The sequence below is a fragment of the Garra rufa genome, chromosome 16, assembly GCF_049309525.1.
Source record: "Garra rufa chromosome 16, GarRuf1.0, whole genome shotgun sequence".
In the NCBI taxonomy this organism is placed as follows: domain Eukaryota; kingdom Metazoa; phylum Chordata; class Actinopteri; order Cypriniformes; family Cyprinidae; genus Garra; species Garra rufa.
Window position 1 is genome coordinate 37,801,029 of NC_133376.1, and position 22,972 is coordinate 37,824,000.

General features: G+C 35.1%; 1 protein-coding gene across 1 annotated transcript in view; it reads left to right on the forward strand.

Annotated features, from left to right (window-relative positions):
• Window positions 1-22,972, forward strand: part of fat2 (FAT atypical cadherin 2) — a 58,776-nt gene that overhangs the window by 29,131 nt on the left and 6,673 nt on the right. Inside the window, exons 14-21 of the mRNA XM_073820743.1 lie at window positions 4,108-4,319; window positions 6,391-6,528; window positions 6,728-6,871; window positions 8,973-9,170; window positions 11,239-12,040; window positions 13,940-14,094; window positions 20,329-20,770; window positions 21,233-21,401. Of these exons, the coding sequence (XP_073676844.1) occupies window positions 4,108-4,319; window positions 6,391-6,528; window positions 6,728-6,871; window positions 8,973-9,170; window positions 11,239-12,040; window positions 13,940-14,094; window positions 20,329-20,770; window positions 21,233-21,401 (2,260 nt within the window). The remainder of the gene's footprint in view (window positions 1-4,107; window positions 4,320-6,390; window positions 6,529-6,727; window positions 6,872-8,972; window positions 9,171-11,238; window positions 12,041-13,939; window positions 14,095-20,328; window positions 20,771-21,232; window positions 21,402-22,972) is intronic.

Consider the following 22,972-nt stretch of genomic DNA (forward strand, 5'->3'; position numbering starts at 1 on the left):
CTTTATATGGTATAAGAAAGCAAAGAAAATAGATGATTTATTGCAGTTTGAAAGTTTTTCTAGTGTTATGTCAGCAATATCTCCTTTCAGTGAACTATTTAGTGAAGTTTGCATGTATTTTTATACATAACAGTTGAAGTCAAAATTTTACATGCACCTTGCAGAATCTGCAAAGTGTTAATTATTTTATTAAAATAAGAGGGATCATGCAAAATGCATGTTATTTTTTATTTAGTACTGACTTATTACTGAAAATATTAGTTGAATTTATAAAAATGACCCCATTCAAAAGTTTACATACACTTGATTCCTAATACTGTGTTTTTTAGTGGTGTTGTTTAGTAATAGTTGTTCATGGTTTTTGTTTTAACCCTTTTCAACAATGACTGTATGATTTTGAGATCCATCTTTTCACACTGAGAACAACTGAGGGACTCATATGCAACTATTACAGAAGGTTAAATGCTCACTGATGCTCCAGAAGGAAAAAAAAAAAAAAAAAACACAATGCATAAAGAAACGGGGAGTGAAAACTTTTTGAATTTGAAGATCAGGTTATATTTCACTTATTTTGTCTTCTGGGTAATGTAAGTATCCTCTGTAGTTTCTGAAGGGTAGTACTAAATGAAATAATATATAATATTGTTGGTCAAAATAAGAAAAAGTAAAGTTTTCACCCCCAGCTTTTGATGCATCGTGTTTCCTTCTGAAGCATCAGTGAGTGTTTGAACCTTCTGTAATAGTTGCATATGAGTCCCTCAGTTGTCCTCAGTGTGAAAAGATGGATCTCAAAAACATATATTATATAATTTGTGGGATCTAATGGATTTTTCTGAAGAACAACAGGCAGTTTAACTGTTCAAGACAAACAAGGAAGTCATGAACAATTACCACTAAACAAAAAACACAGCTGTGGATCATTCAGGTAACAACACAGTATTAAGAATCAAGCGTATGTTAACTACTGTATATGTAAACGTCTTTTATGTTAAATATCTTATTCAGGTCAGTTCTACATAAAAAATAAACTTTTGACCTCAGCTGTTTATCCTGATTCACCACCATTTATAATAGAAATCTCCTCTTCTCTGAACAATAAGAAAAGGCTCTTGTCTTACCAAAAAGGGGTAGCTAATCACATTTTAACTATAATAATCAAATAGATTTTGTACGTGAGAATATTTTTTGCTTGTCATGAAATAATTGAAACTCATCAATCATACATTTAAACCACTTGCACTATATTACTTTGCCTTTTTCTCATTTCATGCAAGGTCAGGCTGAATAATTCTAGGATTAAAAATAAATATATTTAATTTACATCTCTTAAACCTAATTAAACTAAATAAGAACCTGTAACACTGACTGTGTAATGAGTAAGATGATTTACATGATGTAGCCATGAATTACAGAAATAAAAAAAAATATGACCGTATTAGAAAATCACCTGACCTACTGTGGCGAAAAAGCGATTATAATTTGATTAACAACCTAAAACCGCTGACATTTCAAAAGAACTCTTAAATCAGGGGGACTTAATGAAATGTCACAAAAATATATAGAGTATAGACGGTTAAAGCTGTATCTCTGCAAATAGACTCAGGAACGATTTCCTAAGAGTTTAAAATATCAGTTTGCTACTAAAGAATAAAAATGAGAATATCGCTTGCTTCAACTTATGGTTGAGCTCACATGCTTGCACATGTTCATTAAAACTGGAAAGTTCACAAGGGTTAATTTTTTCGCAAGCGAGTCGTTTTGCAGGTTACTGTCGGCTAATTAACGGCATTATTTTCCCCCACCCATACAGACCTTAGTCGAAGTAAACGGCAAATTTAAATTTGTACAGTTTTAGATGTACAGTTTGTTCAGCAGGTTGTACTTTTGTGATCTGGGTGTTGATCATCAGTCAAATAAAGCTGTCCATTCTCACACTAATTATGAAAATAGGCGAAGCTACTCAACGCAGTATTTGTCACTGTGAGCTCACAGGAAGTAATCCTTTATTGTTAATAAAATATTCATGTGACATTAACATTAGCGGATAATAACAGCTATTATATGGTATAATGCAGATTCATAACTGTTTTTAGACATTCTGACATGATAAAGCACACGGTTTTGTTATAAAACTACTTTAGACATGAATGATCCACAGCTGTTTTTTTTTTTTTTATGTTGTTTAGTGATAGTTGACTCATGATAGTTCATGAGTCCCTTGCTTGTCCTGAACAGTTAAACTGCCTGCTACTCTTCAGAAAAAAACTTTTTGAATTGATTTTTCAGCATTTTTACGTATTTGTACCCCTTTTCAAAAATGAGTGTATGCTTTTTAGATCCATCTTTTCACACTGAGGACAGAGCTGAGGGACTCATATGCAACTATTACAGAAGGTTCAAACGCTCACTGATGCTTCAGAAGGAAAAACTTAGCATTAAGGGGGGGGGGGGGGATTTGAAGATCAGGGTAAATTTAAATTATTTTGTTCTCTGGAGAACTTGTAAGTATCTTCTGTAGCTTCTGAAGGCCAGTACTAAATGAAAAAAAATATGATATTTAGGCAAAATAAGAAATGTACACATCTTCATTCTGTTCAAAAGTTTTCACCCCCCCCCCCAAGCTCTTAATGCATTGTGTTTCCTTCTGAAATGTCAGTAAGTGTTTGAATTTTCTGTAATAGTTCCCTTAGAGTCCCTCAGTTGTCAACAATGCTAAAAAAAACAAATAATTTGTGGAACCAACAGGCAGATTAACTGTTCAGAAAAAACAAGGGACAATGAACAACTACCACGTGTGGACTATATGTAAACATCTTTTATGTGAAAAATCTTATTCCGGTCAGTACTAATTAAAAATAACATGCATTTTGTATGATCCCTCTTATTTTGGTCAAATTAACATTTTGCAGATTCTGCAAGGTGTATGCAAACTTTTGACTTTAGCTGTAGTTGCAAAGTCACATAAACCCTCATGACATAATATAATTCTATTCCAGTTTTTGCATCTTCCTGTAGATGTCACAGTTTTACATCTTATTACCCACAGTTCAGTGTCACATTGCATCTCTCATGACAAGATCAGTGGGCTGTGATCTATGTGCTCCAAAGTTATTTCTGTCCTTCGAAGCAAATAAAAAATAGAAATAAGACCATATGGACAGTTATTTTTATGAATGCCGAGCCTGCATCATTCTCCATCTTAAATGAAATGATCCACATTCTGCCCTAGCGAGCCACTCAGTGAAATGCAGAGAACATGCTGATGCATCTTCATCACACTTGACATTGACAAGTGCTCCTTTTGCTTAGACGAGGATTGCTGTCCACTTTCGCATCGAACACAAGCTCTATGTTCAAACACAAGCACAAACACGCCTATATTGACAGAACATGTGCCAAGGACAAACACAGCCCTGTTAATAATATGGTGGAGGATCTCTAAGACAGCCCTTGATCTTTAGAATCAATAAAAAGAAACATTATAGAGAGCAATTGTGCACTTGTTGCATGCTGGATTCTTGAGCTAAACCAAAATGCCAGCGCTTTTGTTGTTCTGCACCATCTTGTTTTACTCTATTAATGAAAGCAGACTGAGCAGCAAGAGGTCCGGTAGTAAACTTTCTTTCATTTCTGCTGGAGAATGAGACTAGCAGTGTCTACCCATAATGCACAAAGCTTTAGATGAATCAGCGTCTTGTAGGAATCAACTACTTTGCAAAAACAGAAAAGGAAACATTGCATAAAAGATATCATGCATTCAGTACAACTCCACCAGGAACTACATGAGAGTTATTAGTCATGTTGAAAGTTTTCTGTGGTCAGCTGATGGAGCAATAAAATAAAATCAGCTGATGTTATATTGAAATGCTTTAAAATCTCATTTTATGCAGAATTAGTTTCTGTCAGCAGTGTACTGAGCATATAGTATATTAGGCACACAAAACAGCAGTTTAGTATTTTATATCCTATACCAGCATTGTATTTTGTATATTTTAATCCAAGCTCCTTTTTTCAGAACAAACTTTGGCATTTTTGCAATTACATTCAACCAGCTGGAAACTGATAAAGAGCTGGGCCTGGATGTGATTTTGTTGTTTTGTGCCACAGGTTTGCTGTTTGTGAACTCGGCCCTGGATTTTGAGCTCAGCCGCGAGTATTACCTGTCAGTGGAGGGAGCAAGGGGCAAACCGGTGCTCAGTGACATTGCCACGGTTATCATCAATATCACAGACGCCAACGACAACCCGCCTGTCTTTAACCGCAGCAGCTACAGTGCTGTGATTGAAGAGGACATTTCACCTGGGGACGTGGTTTTGCAGGTATCATGCTTTCCCTTAACTGTCACTGAATGTCCAGTGATAAACTTTTGGGTCACACTTTATTTTCTAGGTCTATGACTTTTGCCTCAGTGAACCGCCAATTGCTGCTTATTAATAGTTAGTAATATTGTACTGAGTAGGATTAGGGATGTAGGATATGGTTATGCAGAATGTGTGCTCTGTAAATAGTAATAAAACAGCCAATATGCTAGTCATATGCATGCTAATAAGCAACTAGTTAATAGTGAGAATTGCTCCTTAAGTTAAAATGTTACCAACTTTTTTTTAAATAAGGCTAAAGCTGGGTGTGTTATTTCTGAAGGTGCGCTACAACATATATGTGACCCTGGACCACAAAACCAGTCTTAAGTCGCTGGGGTATATTTGTAGCAATAGCCAAAAATACATGGTATGGGTCAAAATTATTGATTTTTCTTTTATGTCAAAAATCATTAGGAAATTAAGTAAAGATCGTGTTCCATGAAGATTTCTTGTAAAATTCCTACTATAAATATATCAAAATGTAATTTTTGATTAGTAATATGCAATGTTAAGAACTTAATTTGGACAACTTTAAAGGTGATTTTCTCAGTATTTAGATTTTTTTGCACCCTTAGATTCCAGATTTTCAAATAGATGTATCTCGGCCAAATATTGTCCTATCCTAACAAACCATATATCAATAGAAAGCTTATTTATTGAACTTTCATATGATGTATACATCCCAGTTTTGTAAAATTTTACCTTATGACTGGTTTTGTGGTCCTGGGTCACATATGTTTTATAGTTTTTCAAGTAAAAGATATTATTATGAAATAGAAATATACAGATATTAAGTATTATTTGTTCAGGTAATTTATCTTGAGTTAAGTAAATTTTTCTTACTACATTAGAATTGTTTTCTTGTTTGAAGCATAAACCCCATTAAATCAAGAAAAGAAAAGACAAGTTATGGTAAATAATTATGCCCGACTATCTGTTTTGACATTGTCTCCCCCATAAAATAAAATAAAATAAAATAAAAAGATGTAGGGGATGAATAATGCCCGTCTTTCTGTTTTTACATAGTCTCTGCCATTAAATCAACAAAACAAAACAAAACAAAGTTAAGGGAAATAAATATGCCCACCATTCTGTTTTGACATTGTCTTCCCCTATTAAATCAATAAAATAAAATAAGTAAAACAAATTCATTAAATCATTCATTAAATTTACACTGTCTCCTCCATTTATTAATATTTTCTCTCTTTTTTAATTATATATTTTATTTATAATATAATTTTTAACAATTTTAAGTTTTAACCATTTTATTTTGTGGGTTTGTCATTTTTATATATATTTTCAAATTTCTATTTAGCTTTAATTTATTTTATTTAGTTTCTGTCATTTTAATACTTCAACTTAACTGCTAGGGCGAAGTTTTGTACATTTTTTTTAGAAATTTGTTTAATATTTTATATTTAATTTGATTAATATTTATATTTGATTTAAGTTTTATTTTAAGTAACAAACTTTTCAAATAGTTTACTTTTAATAAACACCAAATGTATCTTGTTTTAAAGATAGATTTTTAATAGAAAAAAAAATTGCTTAAAATATTGCTTATAATATTGCTAACAATTTTCATAATGAAATACGTACCAATAAGTACATATCACTGCAGTTTCCAACAGATATGAAAAGGCGGTAAAAAAGCAAGCACTTGTAATCATAAAGAGGTTCCCACAGGTATGTTTTCGTGCTGATATCAGGTTGCTCTGGACAGTTATCATATTGCCTTTGACTTCAAATGTAAGGTGTCTCAGCCTTTCTCCAGGACGCTTTCTATGTGGCAAAATAAAGCCAAGTGTTGTCAATCTGGTGACAAGATTGAGACGAGCTATTGTGGCAGCTGTTGAGTGAATGATTTACTGCATTCGTCAGTTAAGCAATCAGAAAAACATTTTGAATGGAGCAATCAGGTAATGGTGATTGTATATGAGCACTCACAGTCTGCTCAGATACTTGTTGTAAAAGTAATCCACACACAGGTGTGCTTATCTTCCTTTCACTAACTGTGCGTCTGTCTCAGGTGAGAGCCGTCGACCTCGATGCACCTCCAAATAACTTCATCATCTACTCTATTGTGAGCGGCGATCCAGAGCAGCAGTTCAGCATCGACGCTCGCACCGGCCACATAACCGTGCGCTCCATGCTGGACAGAGAAGAGGTGGGTATCATTTTCACTCCTGAATCGCCGCCCAGAACACGTACTCGGTTGTTTTATCAGGGATTTAGCTGTATGTGTTGAATCCTCTGATCACAGATGAACATTTCAATCTGTGCATATTTGACTGCTGTTATTGAACGTCGGTGCCGTGATGTTCATATCTTCGTAATCCCACTGACACGGCCCCCTCGCCTTGCAGATAACGCACTACTCCTTAACCGTGCAAGCTGCCGATGAAGGCGATTCTCCTTTATCCTCGGCCGTCCAGGTGACCGTGACTGTCTCTGACATCAACGACAACCCACCGATGTTCTCGCAGATCAATCACAGCCTCGTTCTTCAGGTAAAAACACACCATTTTTTGTTCCCTGACCAGTTAGTCTACGATTTTGCTTTCTGTCAGACAGCTTCAGAGGGCACTGTAATATCACGCATAATGATCTAAAACAAACTCAAATGAGCTTTAGAAATAACCAAGCAAATATTGTATGATTACAATGGTTATTTCACGGGAGATATGAAAGAATGTGTTCAAAATGGGTATTTACTTCTTGCCACTCCATCAGACACAATGTTCAACCAATTTTTTTACTCAGAAATTGAATTCATTAGTATTTCCTTGTTCTTTTATTATTATTATTATTCTTTTATGTACTTTATATAAATTACCAGTCAAAAGTTTTTGAACAGTAGATTTTTAATGTCTCCTCTGCTCACCAGCATTTATTTGATTCAAAGTACAGCAAAAACAGTAAAAATTTTAAATATTTTTACTATTCAAAATAACAGTTTTCTATATGAATATATTTTAAAACGTAATTTATTCTTGTGATCAAAGCTAAATTTTCAGCATCACTACTCTTCAGTGTCACATGATCCTACAGAAATAATTCTAATATGCTGATTTGCTGCTCAAAAATATCTATTGTGCTCTACCAGTCAAAAGATTTTTTATATTTTATGCATTTATTTGATCGAAAGTACAGCTAAATTTTTTTTATATATATTTACTATTTATAATAACTGCTTTCTATTTGAATATATTTTAAGATATAACTTATTCCTGTGGTTTCAAAGCAGCATTTTAAGCATAATTTCTCCAGTCACATGATTCTTCAGAAATCATTCTAATATGCTGATTTGCTGTTCAAGAAACATTATTATTATTATTATTATTATTATTATTATTATTATTATCAATAGCAGTTCAGTACATTTTTTCAGGATTCTTTGATAAATAGAAAGATCCAAATATAAGCATTTATCTGAAGTAAAAAGTTTTTTAACATTATACACTATACCATTATAAAGCTTGGAGTCAGTATAATTTTTATGGAAAGATGTTATAGAAATAAGTACTTTTATTTAGCAGTACTTTTTATTTGTGTACTTTTGAATTTTCTATTCATCAAATGAACCTGAAAAAAAATTCTACTCAGCTGTTTTCAACATAATATAATAATAAATGTTTTTGAGATGCAAATCAGAATATTAGAATGATTTCTGAAGGATCATGCGACTGGAGTAACGATGCAAAAAAATCTGCTTTAAAAATCATTTAAAAGTTGTATTATAATTATAATCAGTATAGCAATTTCTGATCATTTCTATACACATTTTTCACCAGCATGGGATTGTGGGACATCAAAGGTGCAAAAACGCACACAGTTGTCATCTAATTTCTGCACATGAGCACAGAGGAAGCCAAGAGTTCAGGCTGAAGAGCCAACCAGCCATGTATAATATAGTCTTTTCTTTTGTCTGCAACAACAAAAAAAGTGTTCAGAATGTCTTTTTACCCCTTTGTAGTCACCCATATCCATTGCTTCTAATTATAGGGTCAGATCTGCTGACTTGGAAATATTTTTCACACCCCATTTACCCCCACCCAAGGTGTCTGTGTGTTCAGAGTACAGCAGCTATTTGCCAGCCATGTAGGTGGTCAGTAACAATTAGGCTCATCTCTGCCGGCCGAGTGCTTGGTTTCAATTACCTGTTCCAGTTGTGCCAGCTTGAATGGGGAAGGAGAGGACCACATATCGGTCCAATCGGTAGCACTTTGTTGACAAATGCAGACAGAGTGATAAAAATCACCATCTGTTCTCGCTACGATTTCATTTGGACAGAATTGTGCTGTTTCTTCAAGCTTAGATTTGTTTGCACAGAAGAATATGGCATCGAAAACAAGTCCTGTGACAGAAATATGCTATTGATTTGAAAAACAGTAAGAAACATGCAAACAACTGAGTGGATTGAATATGGTTATTCTTTTCCAGCAATAGTCACTGTGATGTATTCTGTCGCCAGAGTAGTAGAATACAACAAAACTCACCTGCATCCTGATCGAACATGTTTATGTACTTTCAAGAAAGGACAGCTACAACTTTTCCTAAAAGTCATAGGGTATTTTCCAAGCTTGATTAATGGTGTTTTTCTGGCCACAGGAAGGGGAGGCTGTGGGCAGTGGGATTCTGCAGCTGCTGGTAACAGACAGAGATACTCCTCAGAACGGCCCTCCCTTTTCATTCCATATTGTCTCGGGAAACGAGGACAGGAGCTTTCACATTGACCAAGGAGGACTGCTGTCCATATCCTCCCCACTGAGGAGGAGAGGCAAGCCTCAGCATCTGCTAAAAATCCAGGTGAAAGATTTCATTCATTAATTTCAGTTACGAGTGCAACGCATGTTTACAACACTTGCTTGTTTTGAGATTAAAGTGAAAGAAGATTGTCATTATTTATTCATCCTCATGTTGTTCAAAAGCCATAGGACTGTTTTTCTGAGAGAAATGTTTTCACTCTGCTTTTTTCCTTAATAGTAAAAGTGAACAAGGATGGGTGCTGTCAAAAACTGCCAAAAAACACTGTGAAAGTACCATAAATACAAATTGTATGGTATTCCAAACTGTAAGAAGCCATGTAATGGTTATTACATGGCTTCAGAAGACTTGCCATATACTACTTTTTTGTTTTTAAAGAAGTCTTTTCTGCTCACCAAGCCTGCCTTTATTTGATCCAAGGTACAGCAAAAACAGTAAAATGTAGAAATATTTTTACCATTTAAAATAACTGCTTTTTATTTGAATATATTTTAAAATGTAATTTATTCCTGTGATCAAAGCTGATTTTTTAGCAGCATTACTGCAGTTTTCAGTGTCACATTATCCTTCAGAAATTATTCTAATATGCTCATTTGCTGTTCAAGAAACATTTTTATTATTATCAATATTTTAAAAAGTTGAGTACATTTTTTTTTAGGATTTGATAAATTGAAAGATCTAGAGATCAGCATTTATCTGAAATAAAAAGTTACGTATTTTTCACTATACCATTCAAAAGCTTGGAGAATTTGGGGAAATGAATTATAGAAATTACTACTTTTTTTTTTAGCAAGGATGCTTTAAAGTGGCCAAAAGTGATGATAAATACTTTTATAATGTTGCAAAAGATTTCTATTTCAGATAAATGCAGTTCTTCTGAACTTTCTATTCATAAAGGAAACCTGAAAAATTCTACTCAGCTGTTTTCAACATCATAATAATAATAGATGTTTTTTGAGCAGCAAATGAGAATATTAGAATGATTTCTGAAGGATCATGTGACTGGAGTAATGATGCTAAAAATTCAGCTTTAAAATCACAGGAATAAATTACATTTTAAAATCTATTCAAATAGAAATCAGTTATTTTAAATAGTAAAAATTGTTCTATTTTTGCTTTACTTGGATCGAATTAATGCAGACTTGATTATATTATATTACATTAGATTAGATTATTTTGTAAATATACATTGGTTTGTCTTGAAAAATCAAATAAAAAATCATACATACTGCAGTTTCCTCAAATTTAAGTGTAAAACTTCTATTTTACATTGCAAATAATTTTTAAATGTAACCCTGGACCACAAAACCAGTCTTAAGTAGCACAGGTATATTTGAAGCAATACCCAAAAATACATTGTATGGGTCAAAATTATTGATTTTTCTTTTATGCCCAAAAAACTTTAGGATATTAAGTAAAGATCATGCTCCATAAAGCTATTTTGTAAACCGTAAATATATCAAAACTTAATTTTTGATTAGTAGTATGCATTGCTAAGAACTTAATTTGAACAAATTCAAAGTCGATTTCCTCAGATTTCATATTTTTTTTTAAATGTATCTCAACCAAATATTGTCTTATCCTAGCAAACCATACATCAATGGAAAGATTATTTATTCCGCATTCAGATGATCATACATCTCAATTAGAAAACTGAGGTTCACAAATGTTCTAATTTTGCTTCCTTGAACTCCAATTTGAATTGGAATTTTGAATCCTCTTTGCAACATTAATTCAAATTCAAAACTTGCATTGGAATTTGAAATGCGTTCTCAATTAAATTATAACATATTGTATGGTAGAGTATCGTGAACATTTTTCAACCTTCGCTTTTTTCCTGTCTGAAGAAAAACAAAAAGTCACGCAGGTTTGGAACAACAATAGAGTGAATAAATGATGACAGAATCTTTCTTTTTTATGTGAGCTATACCTTCAAATGGAGTATGGCATGTATGTGACAGTACAACCTGACCTAAACTTGATTGTTATCTGTGGACCAGTGATTCTACCACGCCGTCTTAAATTATTTAAAGCGACTCTTCAAAGGTCAGTGTATTGTTCGCACGTCGCAATGTTTTTTTCACACATCACATAAATATCATCTCCACAGGTCACTGACAGCGGCCACCCTCCCCTGTCCTCAATATGCGTGGTGAAAATCAACATCACGGAGCAGAGCCGATATCCACCCACGGTGACTCCGCTAGAGGTTTTCATCACCACCGCTGGCGGGACAATCTCGAAACGTGTCATCGGAAAGCTGCACGCCACTGACCAAGATCCCCAAGACGTCCTAACTTACAAACTGGTTACTGATGGCCTGGAGCAAGGCCTGTTTTCTGTGGACGCCGTGGATGGAAAGATCGTAGTGGAGAAGAACTTGGATCCAGGCCTGTACCAGTTAAACGTGAGCGTGTCCGATGGGAAATTTAGCATTTGGGCCGGAGTGAAGGTCTATGTTTGGGCTGCCGCTCAACACGATCTGGATCAGGGCTTCACGTTGCAGTTGGCCGGACTTTCGGCTGAAGAGTTCGTGTCCGATCACTGGCGAGGCCTCCAGCGCAGCCTAGGCTTGGAGCTGAACATCCCCAGACAAGAACTGCACATCGCCAGCTTGCAACAGCAGCCAAACTCTGTAAACATGGAGGTACTGTTGATCCGGAGAGCTCAGGACGGATCCGTCCAGCCCGTATCTGCTCAGCGGCTCACTGGGGTGCTTTCGACTGTAGAAGATACGCTGGGTTTGAACGTCTTGAGACTGAAACATGATGGTTGTCTGGGTGCTGGATGCCCACCTCGGGGTTGCAGAAACGCTGTAGTGATGAGAAAGGGGAGACTGAGCAACTACGCCACCACACGGGCGAACTTCATCACCCCGCAGCACAACTGGGAGAGCGTGTGCTCCTGTAACGGTAGGTGGCGAGACCACCAGCGTCTTCTTTTGCATTCCACTAAGGATTTAGACAAACCTGGAGGCCTTGAATATTATCTTGTTTCTCACTTAGTTGCACCTTTATTTTGACAGCTCTAGGTTTGCCTTAAAGGGACAGTTCACCCTAAATGTAATGCACCCTCATGCCATTCCAAAACTATATGAGTTTCATTGTCTTAAGAACACAAAAGAAAGTTTTTAGTGGAAATGTCAATTTGCACAAGTGACCAGAGGCCTTTAAGCTCCAATTAGGATAAAAAGCAATAGTCTATATCAGTTGTGTTCAACCACTAAATAAAGCTAAATAAGCTCTAAAATAAACCAAAGCAACTAAAAATCAAGTGATTTTTTTTTTTTTAGAATTAACCACCTCAGCAGCTGTTTTTGTGTTTGAAAAGCTAATATTTCTATGTCTTGTTCCTACTGTAATTTCTAGATTTTTAGAAAAGTCATGTAAATCAACACTATCTTAAAATGCTATGGGTATTTTTATAATGCTTATACATTTTTATAGTTATGATTTGAGTAAAAATATTCTTTTTCAAATATTATTTTTTATAATTTTCCAGTAAATGACAAATCACATGGGGTTTTGAAGATTGTTTTGGACGACAGGGGCCTTGGAGTCAAAAAGGTTAAGAACCACTGGTCTATATGACTTTTGATAATTATCAGATTTTTATCATGTTTTCATGTAGTCAAAATTATCGATTTTTCTTTTATGCCAAAAATAATTAGGATATTAAGTAAAGATCATGTTCCGTAAAGATATTTTGTAAATTTCCTGTGGTAAATATATCAAAACTTAAAAATTTTTGGTTAGTAAATATGCATTGCTAAGAACTTCATTTGGACTTTAAATGTGATTTTCTTAGATTCCAGATTTTCAAATAGTTGTATCTCAGTCACATATTGTCCTATCCTAATTAATGAAAAGTTTATTTATTTAGCAGATTATGTATAAATCTCAATTTTAAAACAAACCATACAGCAATAGAAAGCTTATTTATTCAGCTTTTAGATTATGTATAAATCTCAATAAGGGCAAAAATTTACCCATATGACTGGTTTTGTGGTCCAGGGTCACATATATAGATTTTTTAATGCATTAGAAAGAAGTCTCTTACGCAAAAAAACAATAAACAAAAAACAAAAAAAAAAAAAAAACAGTAATATTATGACAAATTCTTAATAGATTTTAAATAACAATTTTCTATTTGAATATATTTTAAAATTGTAATTTATTCCTGTGATGCAAAACTAAATTTTCAGCATCATTACTCTCTATTCTTCGGTGTCACATGAGCCTTCAGAAATGATTATAACATGCAGTTTTGCTTCTCAAGAAACATTTCTTCTTATTATCAATGTAAAAAAAATAAAATAAATGTGCTGCTTTTTTATTTCAGTATTCTTTCGTTAATAGATAGAACAGCATTTATTTTAAATAATAATCTTTTGTAACATTGCATATGACTATACTGTAAGTTTTGATCAGGTTAATGCATCCTTGCTGAATAAAAGCATAAATGTGACCATGATCCATGAAGATATTTAGTAAATTTCCTGCCATAAATATGTCAAAACTTAATTTTTAATTGGTGATATGCATTGCTAAGAACTTCATTTGAACAACTTTAAAGGCGATATTCTCAATATATAAATTTTTTGCAGATTGCAGATTTTCAAAATAGTTGTATCTTGGACAAATCTTACTGTAAACAGTGCAGTGTTTTCATTTTTGGGTGAGCTATTCCTTTAAAGATGCCTGTTTTGATGTCCGTGTTTAACTTGATTCCAGTTATTAGTTTGAACAGGAAGCAGACAGCTGCTGCGCATTTGGCAAATGTATTTAATATTTTTGCATCCTGCGTTGCAGAATCTGCTGTGAGTTTTGACGGCAAGGGTTATCTGAAATACCTCTATCAAATGGAAGAGGGCAAAGAAAACTTCCATCTGTCTCTCCGACTTAGGACGTCTGCAGCAGAGGGCACAGTGATGTCCACCAATGCCTCTGACTGGGGAAAATTAGAGGTACGACATTTTGCAAACACGCTGACAAAAGAACTATTTTGTCTTGCTCAAAAAGCAAATTGCTGTAGGTATAAATCTAAAGCACAAAGAAAACCCTGCCATATAGATCACAATAGAATGATCACAGGAAACCCACCCTGTGACAAATACAATGTCCAAATGTTTGCGGCAGAAGCTTGTTTGTTCTCGTGAATGACTAACTACGCATTAAACGCATTAATATTCAGGAGCACATTCCAGAAGGGAATGAAAGCGCTTGTGATGTGGATTTCATCCCACCTTTTGAGCACATCAGTGATAAATCAACCTGGATTTCTGAAATGAGTGTTATGATGAATTCATGGCTGACTGCTCGCCTCCTTTGACTCGAGAGGCACAGTGAGGGCTCTTTGAGTATTTGTTTATTTAAACGGCCTAATGCAGCTTTGAAGCTCCAGCTACAGAAAGTCTTTAAGGTAGCGCACTAAAGAAAAACTGAGAGTGCATTCATGTTCTATACATTCTGAGTGAGATAAAAAAATGCGGCAAGCTTGACTTGAAAATCATATGGCATCTTTCCCGGAGGACACCTCGTTTATGCGCCATAATTGAATATTCAATTTAAATGGCTTGCAACATCAAAAGTGCACTCTCCTTTTTTCAAAGCTTTACCTCTGGGTTTTGAAACTTGGCAAGCTGGACCGTTTCTTTGTTGCAAAAGGGGCTTCAAAAGGAATTGTTAAACATGGTCATCCAAGAAGTCTTCAGGGCATTCATCTTCACACGTTGCAAAGCTATACATGACATAATTCATGTGTCTCTCTGGAGAATTAGCATTCTGGCACACCTCAGCAAATTCCTATCAGTTCTCACTCTTTTAATCTGAAAGGAGCGACAGCTTACGCTTTGGAAACTTGTACACTTTGAATCAACTGCTAAGCTTAGTACTTTCCGTTTTCTTACCTTTTAAGTAATTACTTTCAAATGGAAATCGAGGCTGTTTGAGCAAAGCCACTTCTGACAAGAGAAAAAGAAGAAAAGGTGACTTGTCAGTTAAGCAGCTGTAGCATTTATGAATACTGACAGCTGCGTTCTAATGTTATTAAGAGAAACTAGATCTGTGGCGGGATAGATACGCTGGAACCGATACCCTTTAATGCAGTGAGGAGTCCGAGCATGGGGGCATTGATCACAATAATTAGGTTTTTCTTTTAACCAGACTCACATCAGGAGGTCTGTTACAAAACCTGCCTAGACAGCATTGTAAGGCATCACAGACACAATCCTGATGCCAAGACTCTTCCAAACAGCAGGTGGCAAAATGATTCATCTTAGATCTGTTAGTGGGCCAAATTCTAATTCAACATTTTATCTAAGATGGTAGATAGAATTGAGAAAAGGCTGTTTAACATATCTATATACACTATACAGTCATTCTTTGATGAATAGAAAATTCAAACATGCATGCATGATCAGCATTTATTCAAAACAGAAAGCATCCATAACATTATAAATGTCTTTACTGTCACTTTTGAACAATTAAATGCATCTTTGCTGAATAAAGGCATTAATTTCTTTAAAAAAAAATTCTAATGACCCCACCCAAACTTTTAAATGGTATATGCATAATTTAAAAGTTTGGGGTTAGTAAGATTTTAATTTTAATTTTAATTTTAATTTTTTGATTATGTATTTTATAAAAAATGAATACCTTCATTCAGCAAGGATGCATCACATTGGTCAAAAGTGACAGCGAAGACATTTATACACTTTCTATTCACCAGAGAATGACTGTAAATAACACAACTTAAACAGCACAACTGCTTTTAATGTTGATAATAAAGATAAATGTTTCTTGAACAGCAAATCATCATATTATAATGATTTCTGAAGGATCATGTGACACTAAAGACAAGAGATGCTGAAAATTCAGCTTTGATCGAAGGAATAAATTACATTTTAAGATTGAAAATTGTAATAGTTATTTAACAATATTTTAACTGTGTTTTTAATCAAATAAATTGAGCTTTGCACACTTCTTAATAGAATAAAAAAAAAAAAAAAAAAAATCTTTTTATTTTAGTAATCCAGTTGTTATCAACCCGGTTCCCATTTAAATCAAATAATATTTTCTAGTAAAAACAACCTATGCTATAATTTATTTACAGTACATTTATACAAAACTTCAAATCCGTTGACATATTTATTGACATATCACTTAAAACATACTGACATTTGTGAGATTATAATTATACTTTATTTGGAGTATTTCTTTATTGTACAATGCATATTTCTTTCTGCATAAAATTAGTTTTAATATTACTATTAATCAAGACTGTATGATATCTCTGTATAATATCAGTCTTTAAATGCAATATATTTAATGTACCAGTCAGGTTCTTCCACACTGAATGAATCAATTATTTCTTTTTGAACCTTGCCTTATACACAAAGACATTGTCATGTTAGAATTGCAAAGTGTCTTGTCAAAACTGTTGCTGTAAGCCCTCAATCCCCTAGAATATCATTATATGCTTAAACATTAAGATTTGTGCTCATGGAAATTACTAAATTAGTCAAACCTACTCATTAGGGGTTTATACATAGCGTAATGTAGAATACCTAGTACCAAATAAATGTATTTCAAATGCATTTTAGTATATTCTTTCACTAGGGTTTGTACATGTGGAGTTATATGAATGCAGTGGACAATAAAGCAGAAACATTGCTTTTATCCAATCATTCATTGGGATAATAACAATAATCAAATGAGGGATAATAGCCAGGCAGTCAGGCTGTATGACTGAATAATCAGGGCATTTTTATTATCCATAAACAGCTTATTTTGCTAAAACGACCAGCTCAATGTACATTATCTCACTTATTATGTGGCTTTTGGACAAATAAATGAATGCACATGTAATATTAATCTGAATTATTTGGCCACAGAATGCCACAACTGACAGACAATTGTTTATGATGAATATTTGTTAGTTAAACCACATCAGCAAACAGAATTTTTGCCATCATACTTTGCTGTCATCATTTCTGAAGACAAATAACAGGGCAGGGAATGTCTTTTCCTTAAGGATACTCACCATTGGTTACTTGAGCATAAATGTTTAGTTAACTGATGTTTTGTTTTTGATTTACAAGCACATGGAGATTTTTTGATGTGGACTCTGGTGGATAAACAGCTTTCTTACCTGTCAAACTCGGCATTGCCCTCAAGGAACCAAAACTCAGATCGAACATTCACCATCGATGAGTTCTCTTGGGAAAAGTTCCTCTTCCTTTTTTGTGCTCATCTCACCACCACCACTGCACACTCAGCTCAGCCCAGCACAGCAAAATCAAACAGCAGCTCCATCCAATGAAAGCAAATGAGCAAAACCCATGGGCTGACTGGTATCAGATCAGAGCAAAAGGCTCTGCGCTGTGCTTCATACATCGCAAATCTCTCTGAAGATTCTTCCGCAGCAATTAAGAGGCTGGTGTGAAGGAGATGATTGTTAATAATGCATACTCTCAGCATCAGTGTAATAGTTTCAAATGTGAAGTGCACACACACACAAGCTATGTTTTTTTAATGCACAGAACAGGAAACTAATACATGCATACGTGAGTGATCCATTATTTGTGGGTGGATGGCTAATGTCAGCGTTTGTTTGAACTCTCTTGATTGGACTGTGGCTTTGCATCACAAAGTTGTTGGTGCGATTGAAGGAGAACTAACCACGTTCTCCCGCAAGCTCTGTCTTTCACAACCACCTTCTGCGCACACAAAGAGCTTCTTATCTCCCACAGAGCGAGTGCAGGGAGCACATGCTTCTAGCTGTGCAAAAACACAACCTATCTAACCTAGCTCAGCAAGAGCTTTGCTTGCTCTTCAGCAACCTGGGCACAGTACGTAAATATGTCACTTTATTCAAGCCGCAGACGTCAGGCTAAAGCTAATAAGTGTGTACTTTTGTTTTGATGTTTTTTTTTTTTAATATTTCTCAGACTGAAGGTGATTTTATTTTGAGTCAAAGACACGATGCTTATTTTTCTTTAGTCTTTTCAAAAATACATTCGATATGCAATTCATAGATGTCTCTTCTGTGATGAACATGCCTTAAATTTCAGACTCTACCTACTTCTTTTGAAGTTTAAAGTTAAGATTTTTTTTTTAGTTTAGCTTTCTTTACGACTCGAGTAGGCTGTTTAGTATTTTACAGCTTTGTTAAGATAGATTTTTTTAATCTAATTTAATTATTTTTAGACTAATTAGTACATCTTTTTTATTGTTTGAATGTATGTATGATTGTTGCACTTTGGTTGGCACTTTTAAATTTCGTTGTACATGCAAATGGTACAATGACAATAAAACTACTACTACTACTACTACTACTACTACTACTAAATTGTTAATGTAGTTCGACCATAGACTGTAAAACAAACAAACAAAAAAAAGATAGATGACGCGTCTCCACTTCCTTCCACTACAAAAGGGTAGCCAAAAAATCTCAGTATGGCCACTGTCATCTTGTGAAAAACTACGACATTTGGAGCCATGTTGAAGTCAGTGCAGTAGTAATTCATTTAGAGCCAGAGTTTTCGCAGTAGTGATTCATATAGAGGGCGATTTGGTGAAGCAGTAGTTCATTTGGAGCCAGAGTTTGCATGGTAGTGATTCATGTGGAACCCACATCTGCACAGTAGTGATTCATTTGGAGTCTTATTCTGCACAGTAGTGATTCATTTGGAGCCAGAGTTTGTGCAGTAGTGATTAGTTTTCAGACTCGAGTTTTATTTGAAGCCCAAGTTTGCACAGTAGTGTTTCATTTGTAGTCTGAGTCTGTGCATCAGTGATTCATTTGGAGACGAGTCTACACAGTAGTGATTCAACTGGAGCCTGATTCTGAGTGGTAGTGATTCATTTGAAGCCAGAGTCTGTGTAGTAGTGATTCATTTGGAGCTCAGTGTGCGCAACTACTACTGTGCAGTAGTGATTTATTTACAAGCCTGAGTTTGCACAGTAGTGATTCATTTGGAGCCTGAGTCTGAGCAATAGTGATTCAGTTGGAGCCTGAGTCTGCACAGTAGTGATTAATTTGGAGCACGAGTCTGAGTAATAGTGATTCACTTGGAGCCAGAGCAATAGGAGGCTGTGTGTGTACAATAGTGAATCATTTGGAGCCACAGTAGTGATTCTTTTGGAGCCTGACTCTGCGCAGTAGTGATTCATTTTCGAGCCTGAGTCTATGCAGTAGTGATTCATTTGGAGGCTGTGTGTGTACAATAGTGAATCATTTGGTGCCCAACTTGGCACAGTAGTGATTCTTTTGGAGCCTGAGTTTGCGCAGTAGTGATTCATTTTCGAGCCTGAGTCTATGCTGTAGTGATTCATTTGGAGGCCAAGTCGGAGCAGTAATGATTCATTTGAAATGTGAGTCTGTGCGGTGATGAGAATTTGTAGCTCATGTCTGTGTGCTAGTGATTCATCTTCGAGTCTGTGTGGTAGTAATTTGTTTGGAGCCTGAGTCTGAGTGGTAGTGATTCATTTGGAGCCTTTTAATGGTTCGTTCATTAAAGGAACTGTATGTAGGCCAAAACTGGTACTGCAATCACTTTCAAAATATTGTAGAACGGTGTATCCCCTCCCCCTCCCCCCTGACTCGAGGTTGCCAGCTAAACTGCAGGATCCGTTTTCAGCCATCTCCATCTTTCAAAGGCATCTCCTATACAAATCCTTGATTTATTTCAGACTTTGTCACGACGTATTTCGGATTCATAACGAGGTCTTTTAGGTTTCGTAACGTTATACATGTTTTTCCGACACGTTCGTAGCTGCAGCTGTAACAGAGATGGCAACCCGGATGACGAAACTCTACTGACTTCGTGATTAGTAGATAGCTGGAGGGTGGAGCCTCAAACCAAAACACAAAATGACAACAATAACATCAGTTGTGGGCTGCAACTCTCACTTTTAAATGACAATATCCTGGCCGGACCACTGCTGTCAGTGATATAAGTATTTGAAATGAACATGATTTCTTAATGTCTAGTGACATGTCAGGGCCATTTTATGATTAACTGAAATAAATTTCTTACATACAGTTCCTTTAACTCTAGACAGTATATGTAACCTTTTTATTATAAATATTTACATTTACATTACAGTACATTTTCTAACTTTTTAAAAAAGATCTTCCCAGTTCTCATCATGAAATACTGTTATTTGTCATTGACTCATTTGTGTTTGTTTTCTAGCTGGTGGACAAGGAGCTGTGGCTCAGATATAGATGCGGCAACATGCTTCCTGCCAGTTTGCATGTGGCCAACCACCCTGTGGCCGACGGCCGCTGGCATCACGTCTCTCTGGAGGTCAACGGCACAACCCTAAGACTCACCATTGATGCCAGCCACTCCAACTCGGTGGTTCTGCCTCAACCTTGCAGGCTCAGTCAGTCCGGTGGGGCCCTGGTGCTGGCCAGCTCCAATCCCAGCACAGATGCAGAGCAACTGGGCTTCACCGGCTGTTTGGAGAGCGTACAGTTCAATGGACAAGCAGTGAGAGGAGAGGAGGGGATGACAGGAACTGGCCCGCAGACCGGCAGACTCTTCGGGATCTACCAGTGCTGCTCTGATGTAAAGATCTGTGCCAATAATCCTTGTGAGAATGGAGGCACTTGTGTTGAAGACCCCAGTGGAGGTAGGAAAGCAGCTTTACTCTAAATCTGCACACATTGTCTTCACTGATCTACCTGTTTCCCATCTTGGTTGATATATGGATGATTATAATGCTACATCATTTAAATAGCACATAGTGAAAGTGGTGCAAAAGTATTCACCCTCTATAAATTTCCTTTTTTGCATTCATCTCTGTTTGATGTTATACGATTGTGAAGTAGATAATTAATTCTTGAATATTAAACCAGGTCCCTTAACAAACTGGTAAGGGACAACAAACAGAAATGCTGTAATGTCTTTGGAGTATCACTACACAGATATGGAAATAAAGCTAGGGAGTCTCCGTTGTATCTTCACTCAAAAGATCTCTCAAAAGCCCAGTGTCAGTCTACACTTTCATCCTAGCACAGAGGAGTTCCTGTGGAAATGTCTTTGTTATATTGACCATTAATCTAAGATGCATTTTTTCCCGTTTGTCCTCCAGAGTTTCGCTGTAGCTGTCTATCGCCGTACTTTGGCTCTCGCTGTGAGAACGGCAGAAACAGAGAACTGCCGGACGATCCTTGTGCATCCCAGCCATGTGCTAATGGTGTGTGTATGCCAAATAATCACGGGTACATCTGCAACTGCTCTGTACAAATTGCTGGAAACAGGTGAGACTCACACAGTGACGCTCTTGAAATCACACATGCATATTATGTCCTTGGTGAAGGCATTGAGAAGTCTGACTAATTTGCATGAGAATAAATACTCGCCCACACAGGTTAGACACGTTATGTGAGTTTGCCATTCGCAGTGCGCCTTTGAGTTAACAAATTAAAATGTTATTGATTGCCCTCATTCATATATAACACCAAAGCTTGAGGAAATTAGTCATGGAGTGAGAATTCCAATCAATAGATGTCCTTCTGTATGTCTGTTTCTTTGCTCATCAAAGCATAACACCATATTGGTCGTCACAGCGTCAAAACTTTAACAACAATGTTTACTTATGAAATAATGCTAGATGCTTATGTCCAAATGCAAAATGCAGTTATTGTTTTCTTCTATATGAAGAAAAAATATACTGCACATATCAACTTAAGCAAAATGATAGCACTTTGTTCAGGCAATCCGTTTTCCACGCCTTTCCACTTGTTAAATAGACACACAAATAGCACTTAAAATATCAATAAGATTTTCAATTATTGTTATCAAAAATAAAGATTTGTCATTTCTTTTTTGACATGTCTTTAGTACCAGTCTTAAGCAAACATCAGTTGAATAAACTAGTACAATAAAAAAGAAAATTACAAAAACAATACAAAGAAAAGGTATAAATAAAGTTTAGCCTGCTTAAATTTTTTTAATATATTTTAAAATGTAATTTATTCCTGTGATTTTAAAGCGGAATTTTAGCATCATTATTCCAGTCACATGATCCTTCAGAAATCCTTCTAATATTCTGATTTGCTGCTCAGAAAACATTTAATAAAATTATTATTATAATAATAATAATAATTATTATTATTATTATTATTATTATTATGTTGAAAACTGCGGAGTAGTTTTTTTTCAGGTTTCTTTGATGAATAGAAAGTTCAGAAGAATAGCATTTATCTGAAATAGAAATTAGAATTGAAATAGAAAGCATCCTTGCTAAATAAAAAAAGTATTCATTTCTATTAATAGAAATTTTTATATCAGATAAGTGTTGATCTTTTGGAACTTTGGATCAAAGAATCCTGAAAAAAAAATACTGTTTTAAATATTGATAATAATAATAATACAAAATTACATTTTTAATAATAAATTACATTTTAAAATATATTCAAATAGAAAACATGTTATGTTAAATAGTAAAAATATTTCAAAATTGTACTGTTTTTGCTGTACTTTAATTAAATGCAGGCTTGGTGAGCAGAAGAGACTTAAAAATCATTAAAAATCTTATTGTTCAAAAACATTTGACTGGTAGTGTAAATATACATTGATTCTTATTAAAATGAACTTACAAAATGTATTTAGTGAAAGCTTTCTTTTGTTGTTTTATACAGATTAAATGCCAGAGACAGCGACAGGTTTATTGGCTGCTGTCACTTTAAGACCAAATGCACAGATCACGTTCCCAATTCTTTTATGTTCACTTAAGACATAACTTACTGCGTTAAACCTGACATTTTGACATTTTTGTCCATATTTGTTTTTTATGCGCACAAATGTTTGGCTCTGGTTCACATGCAAC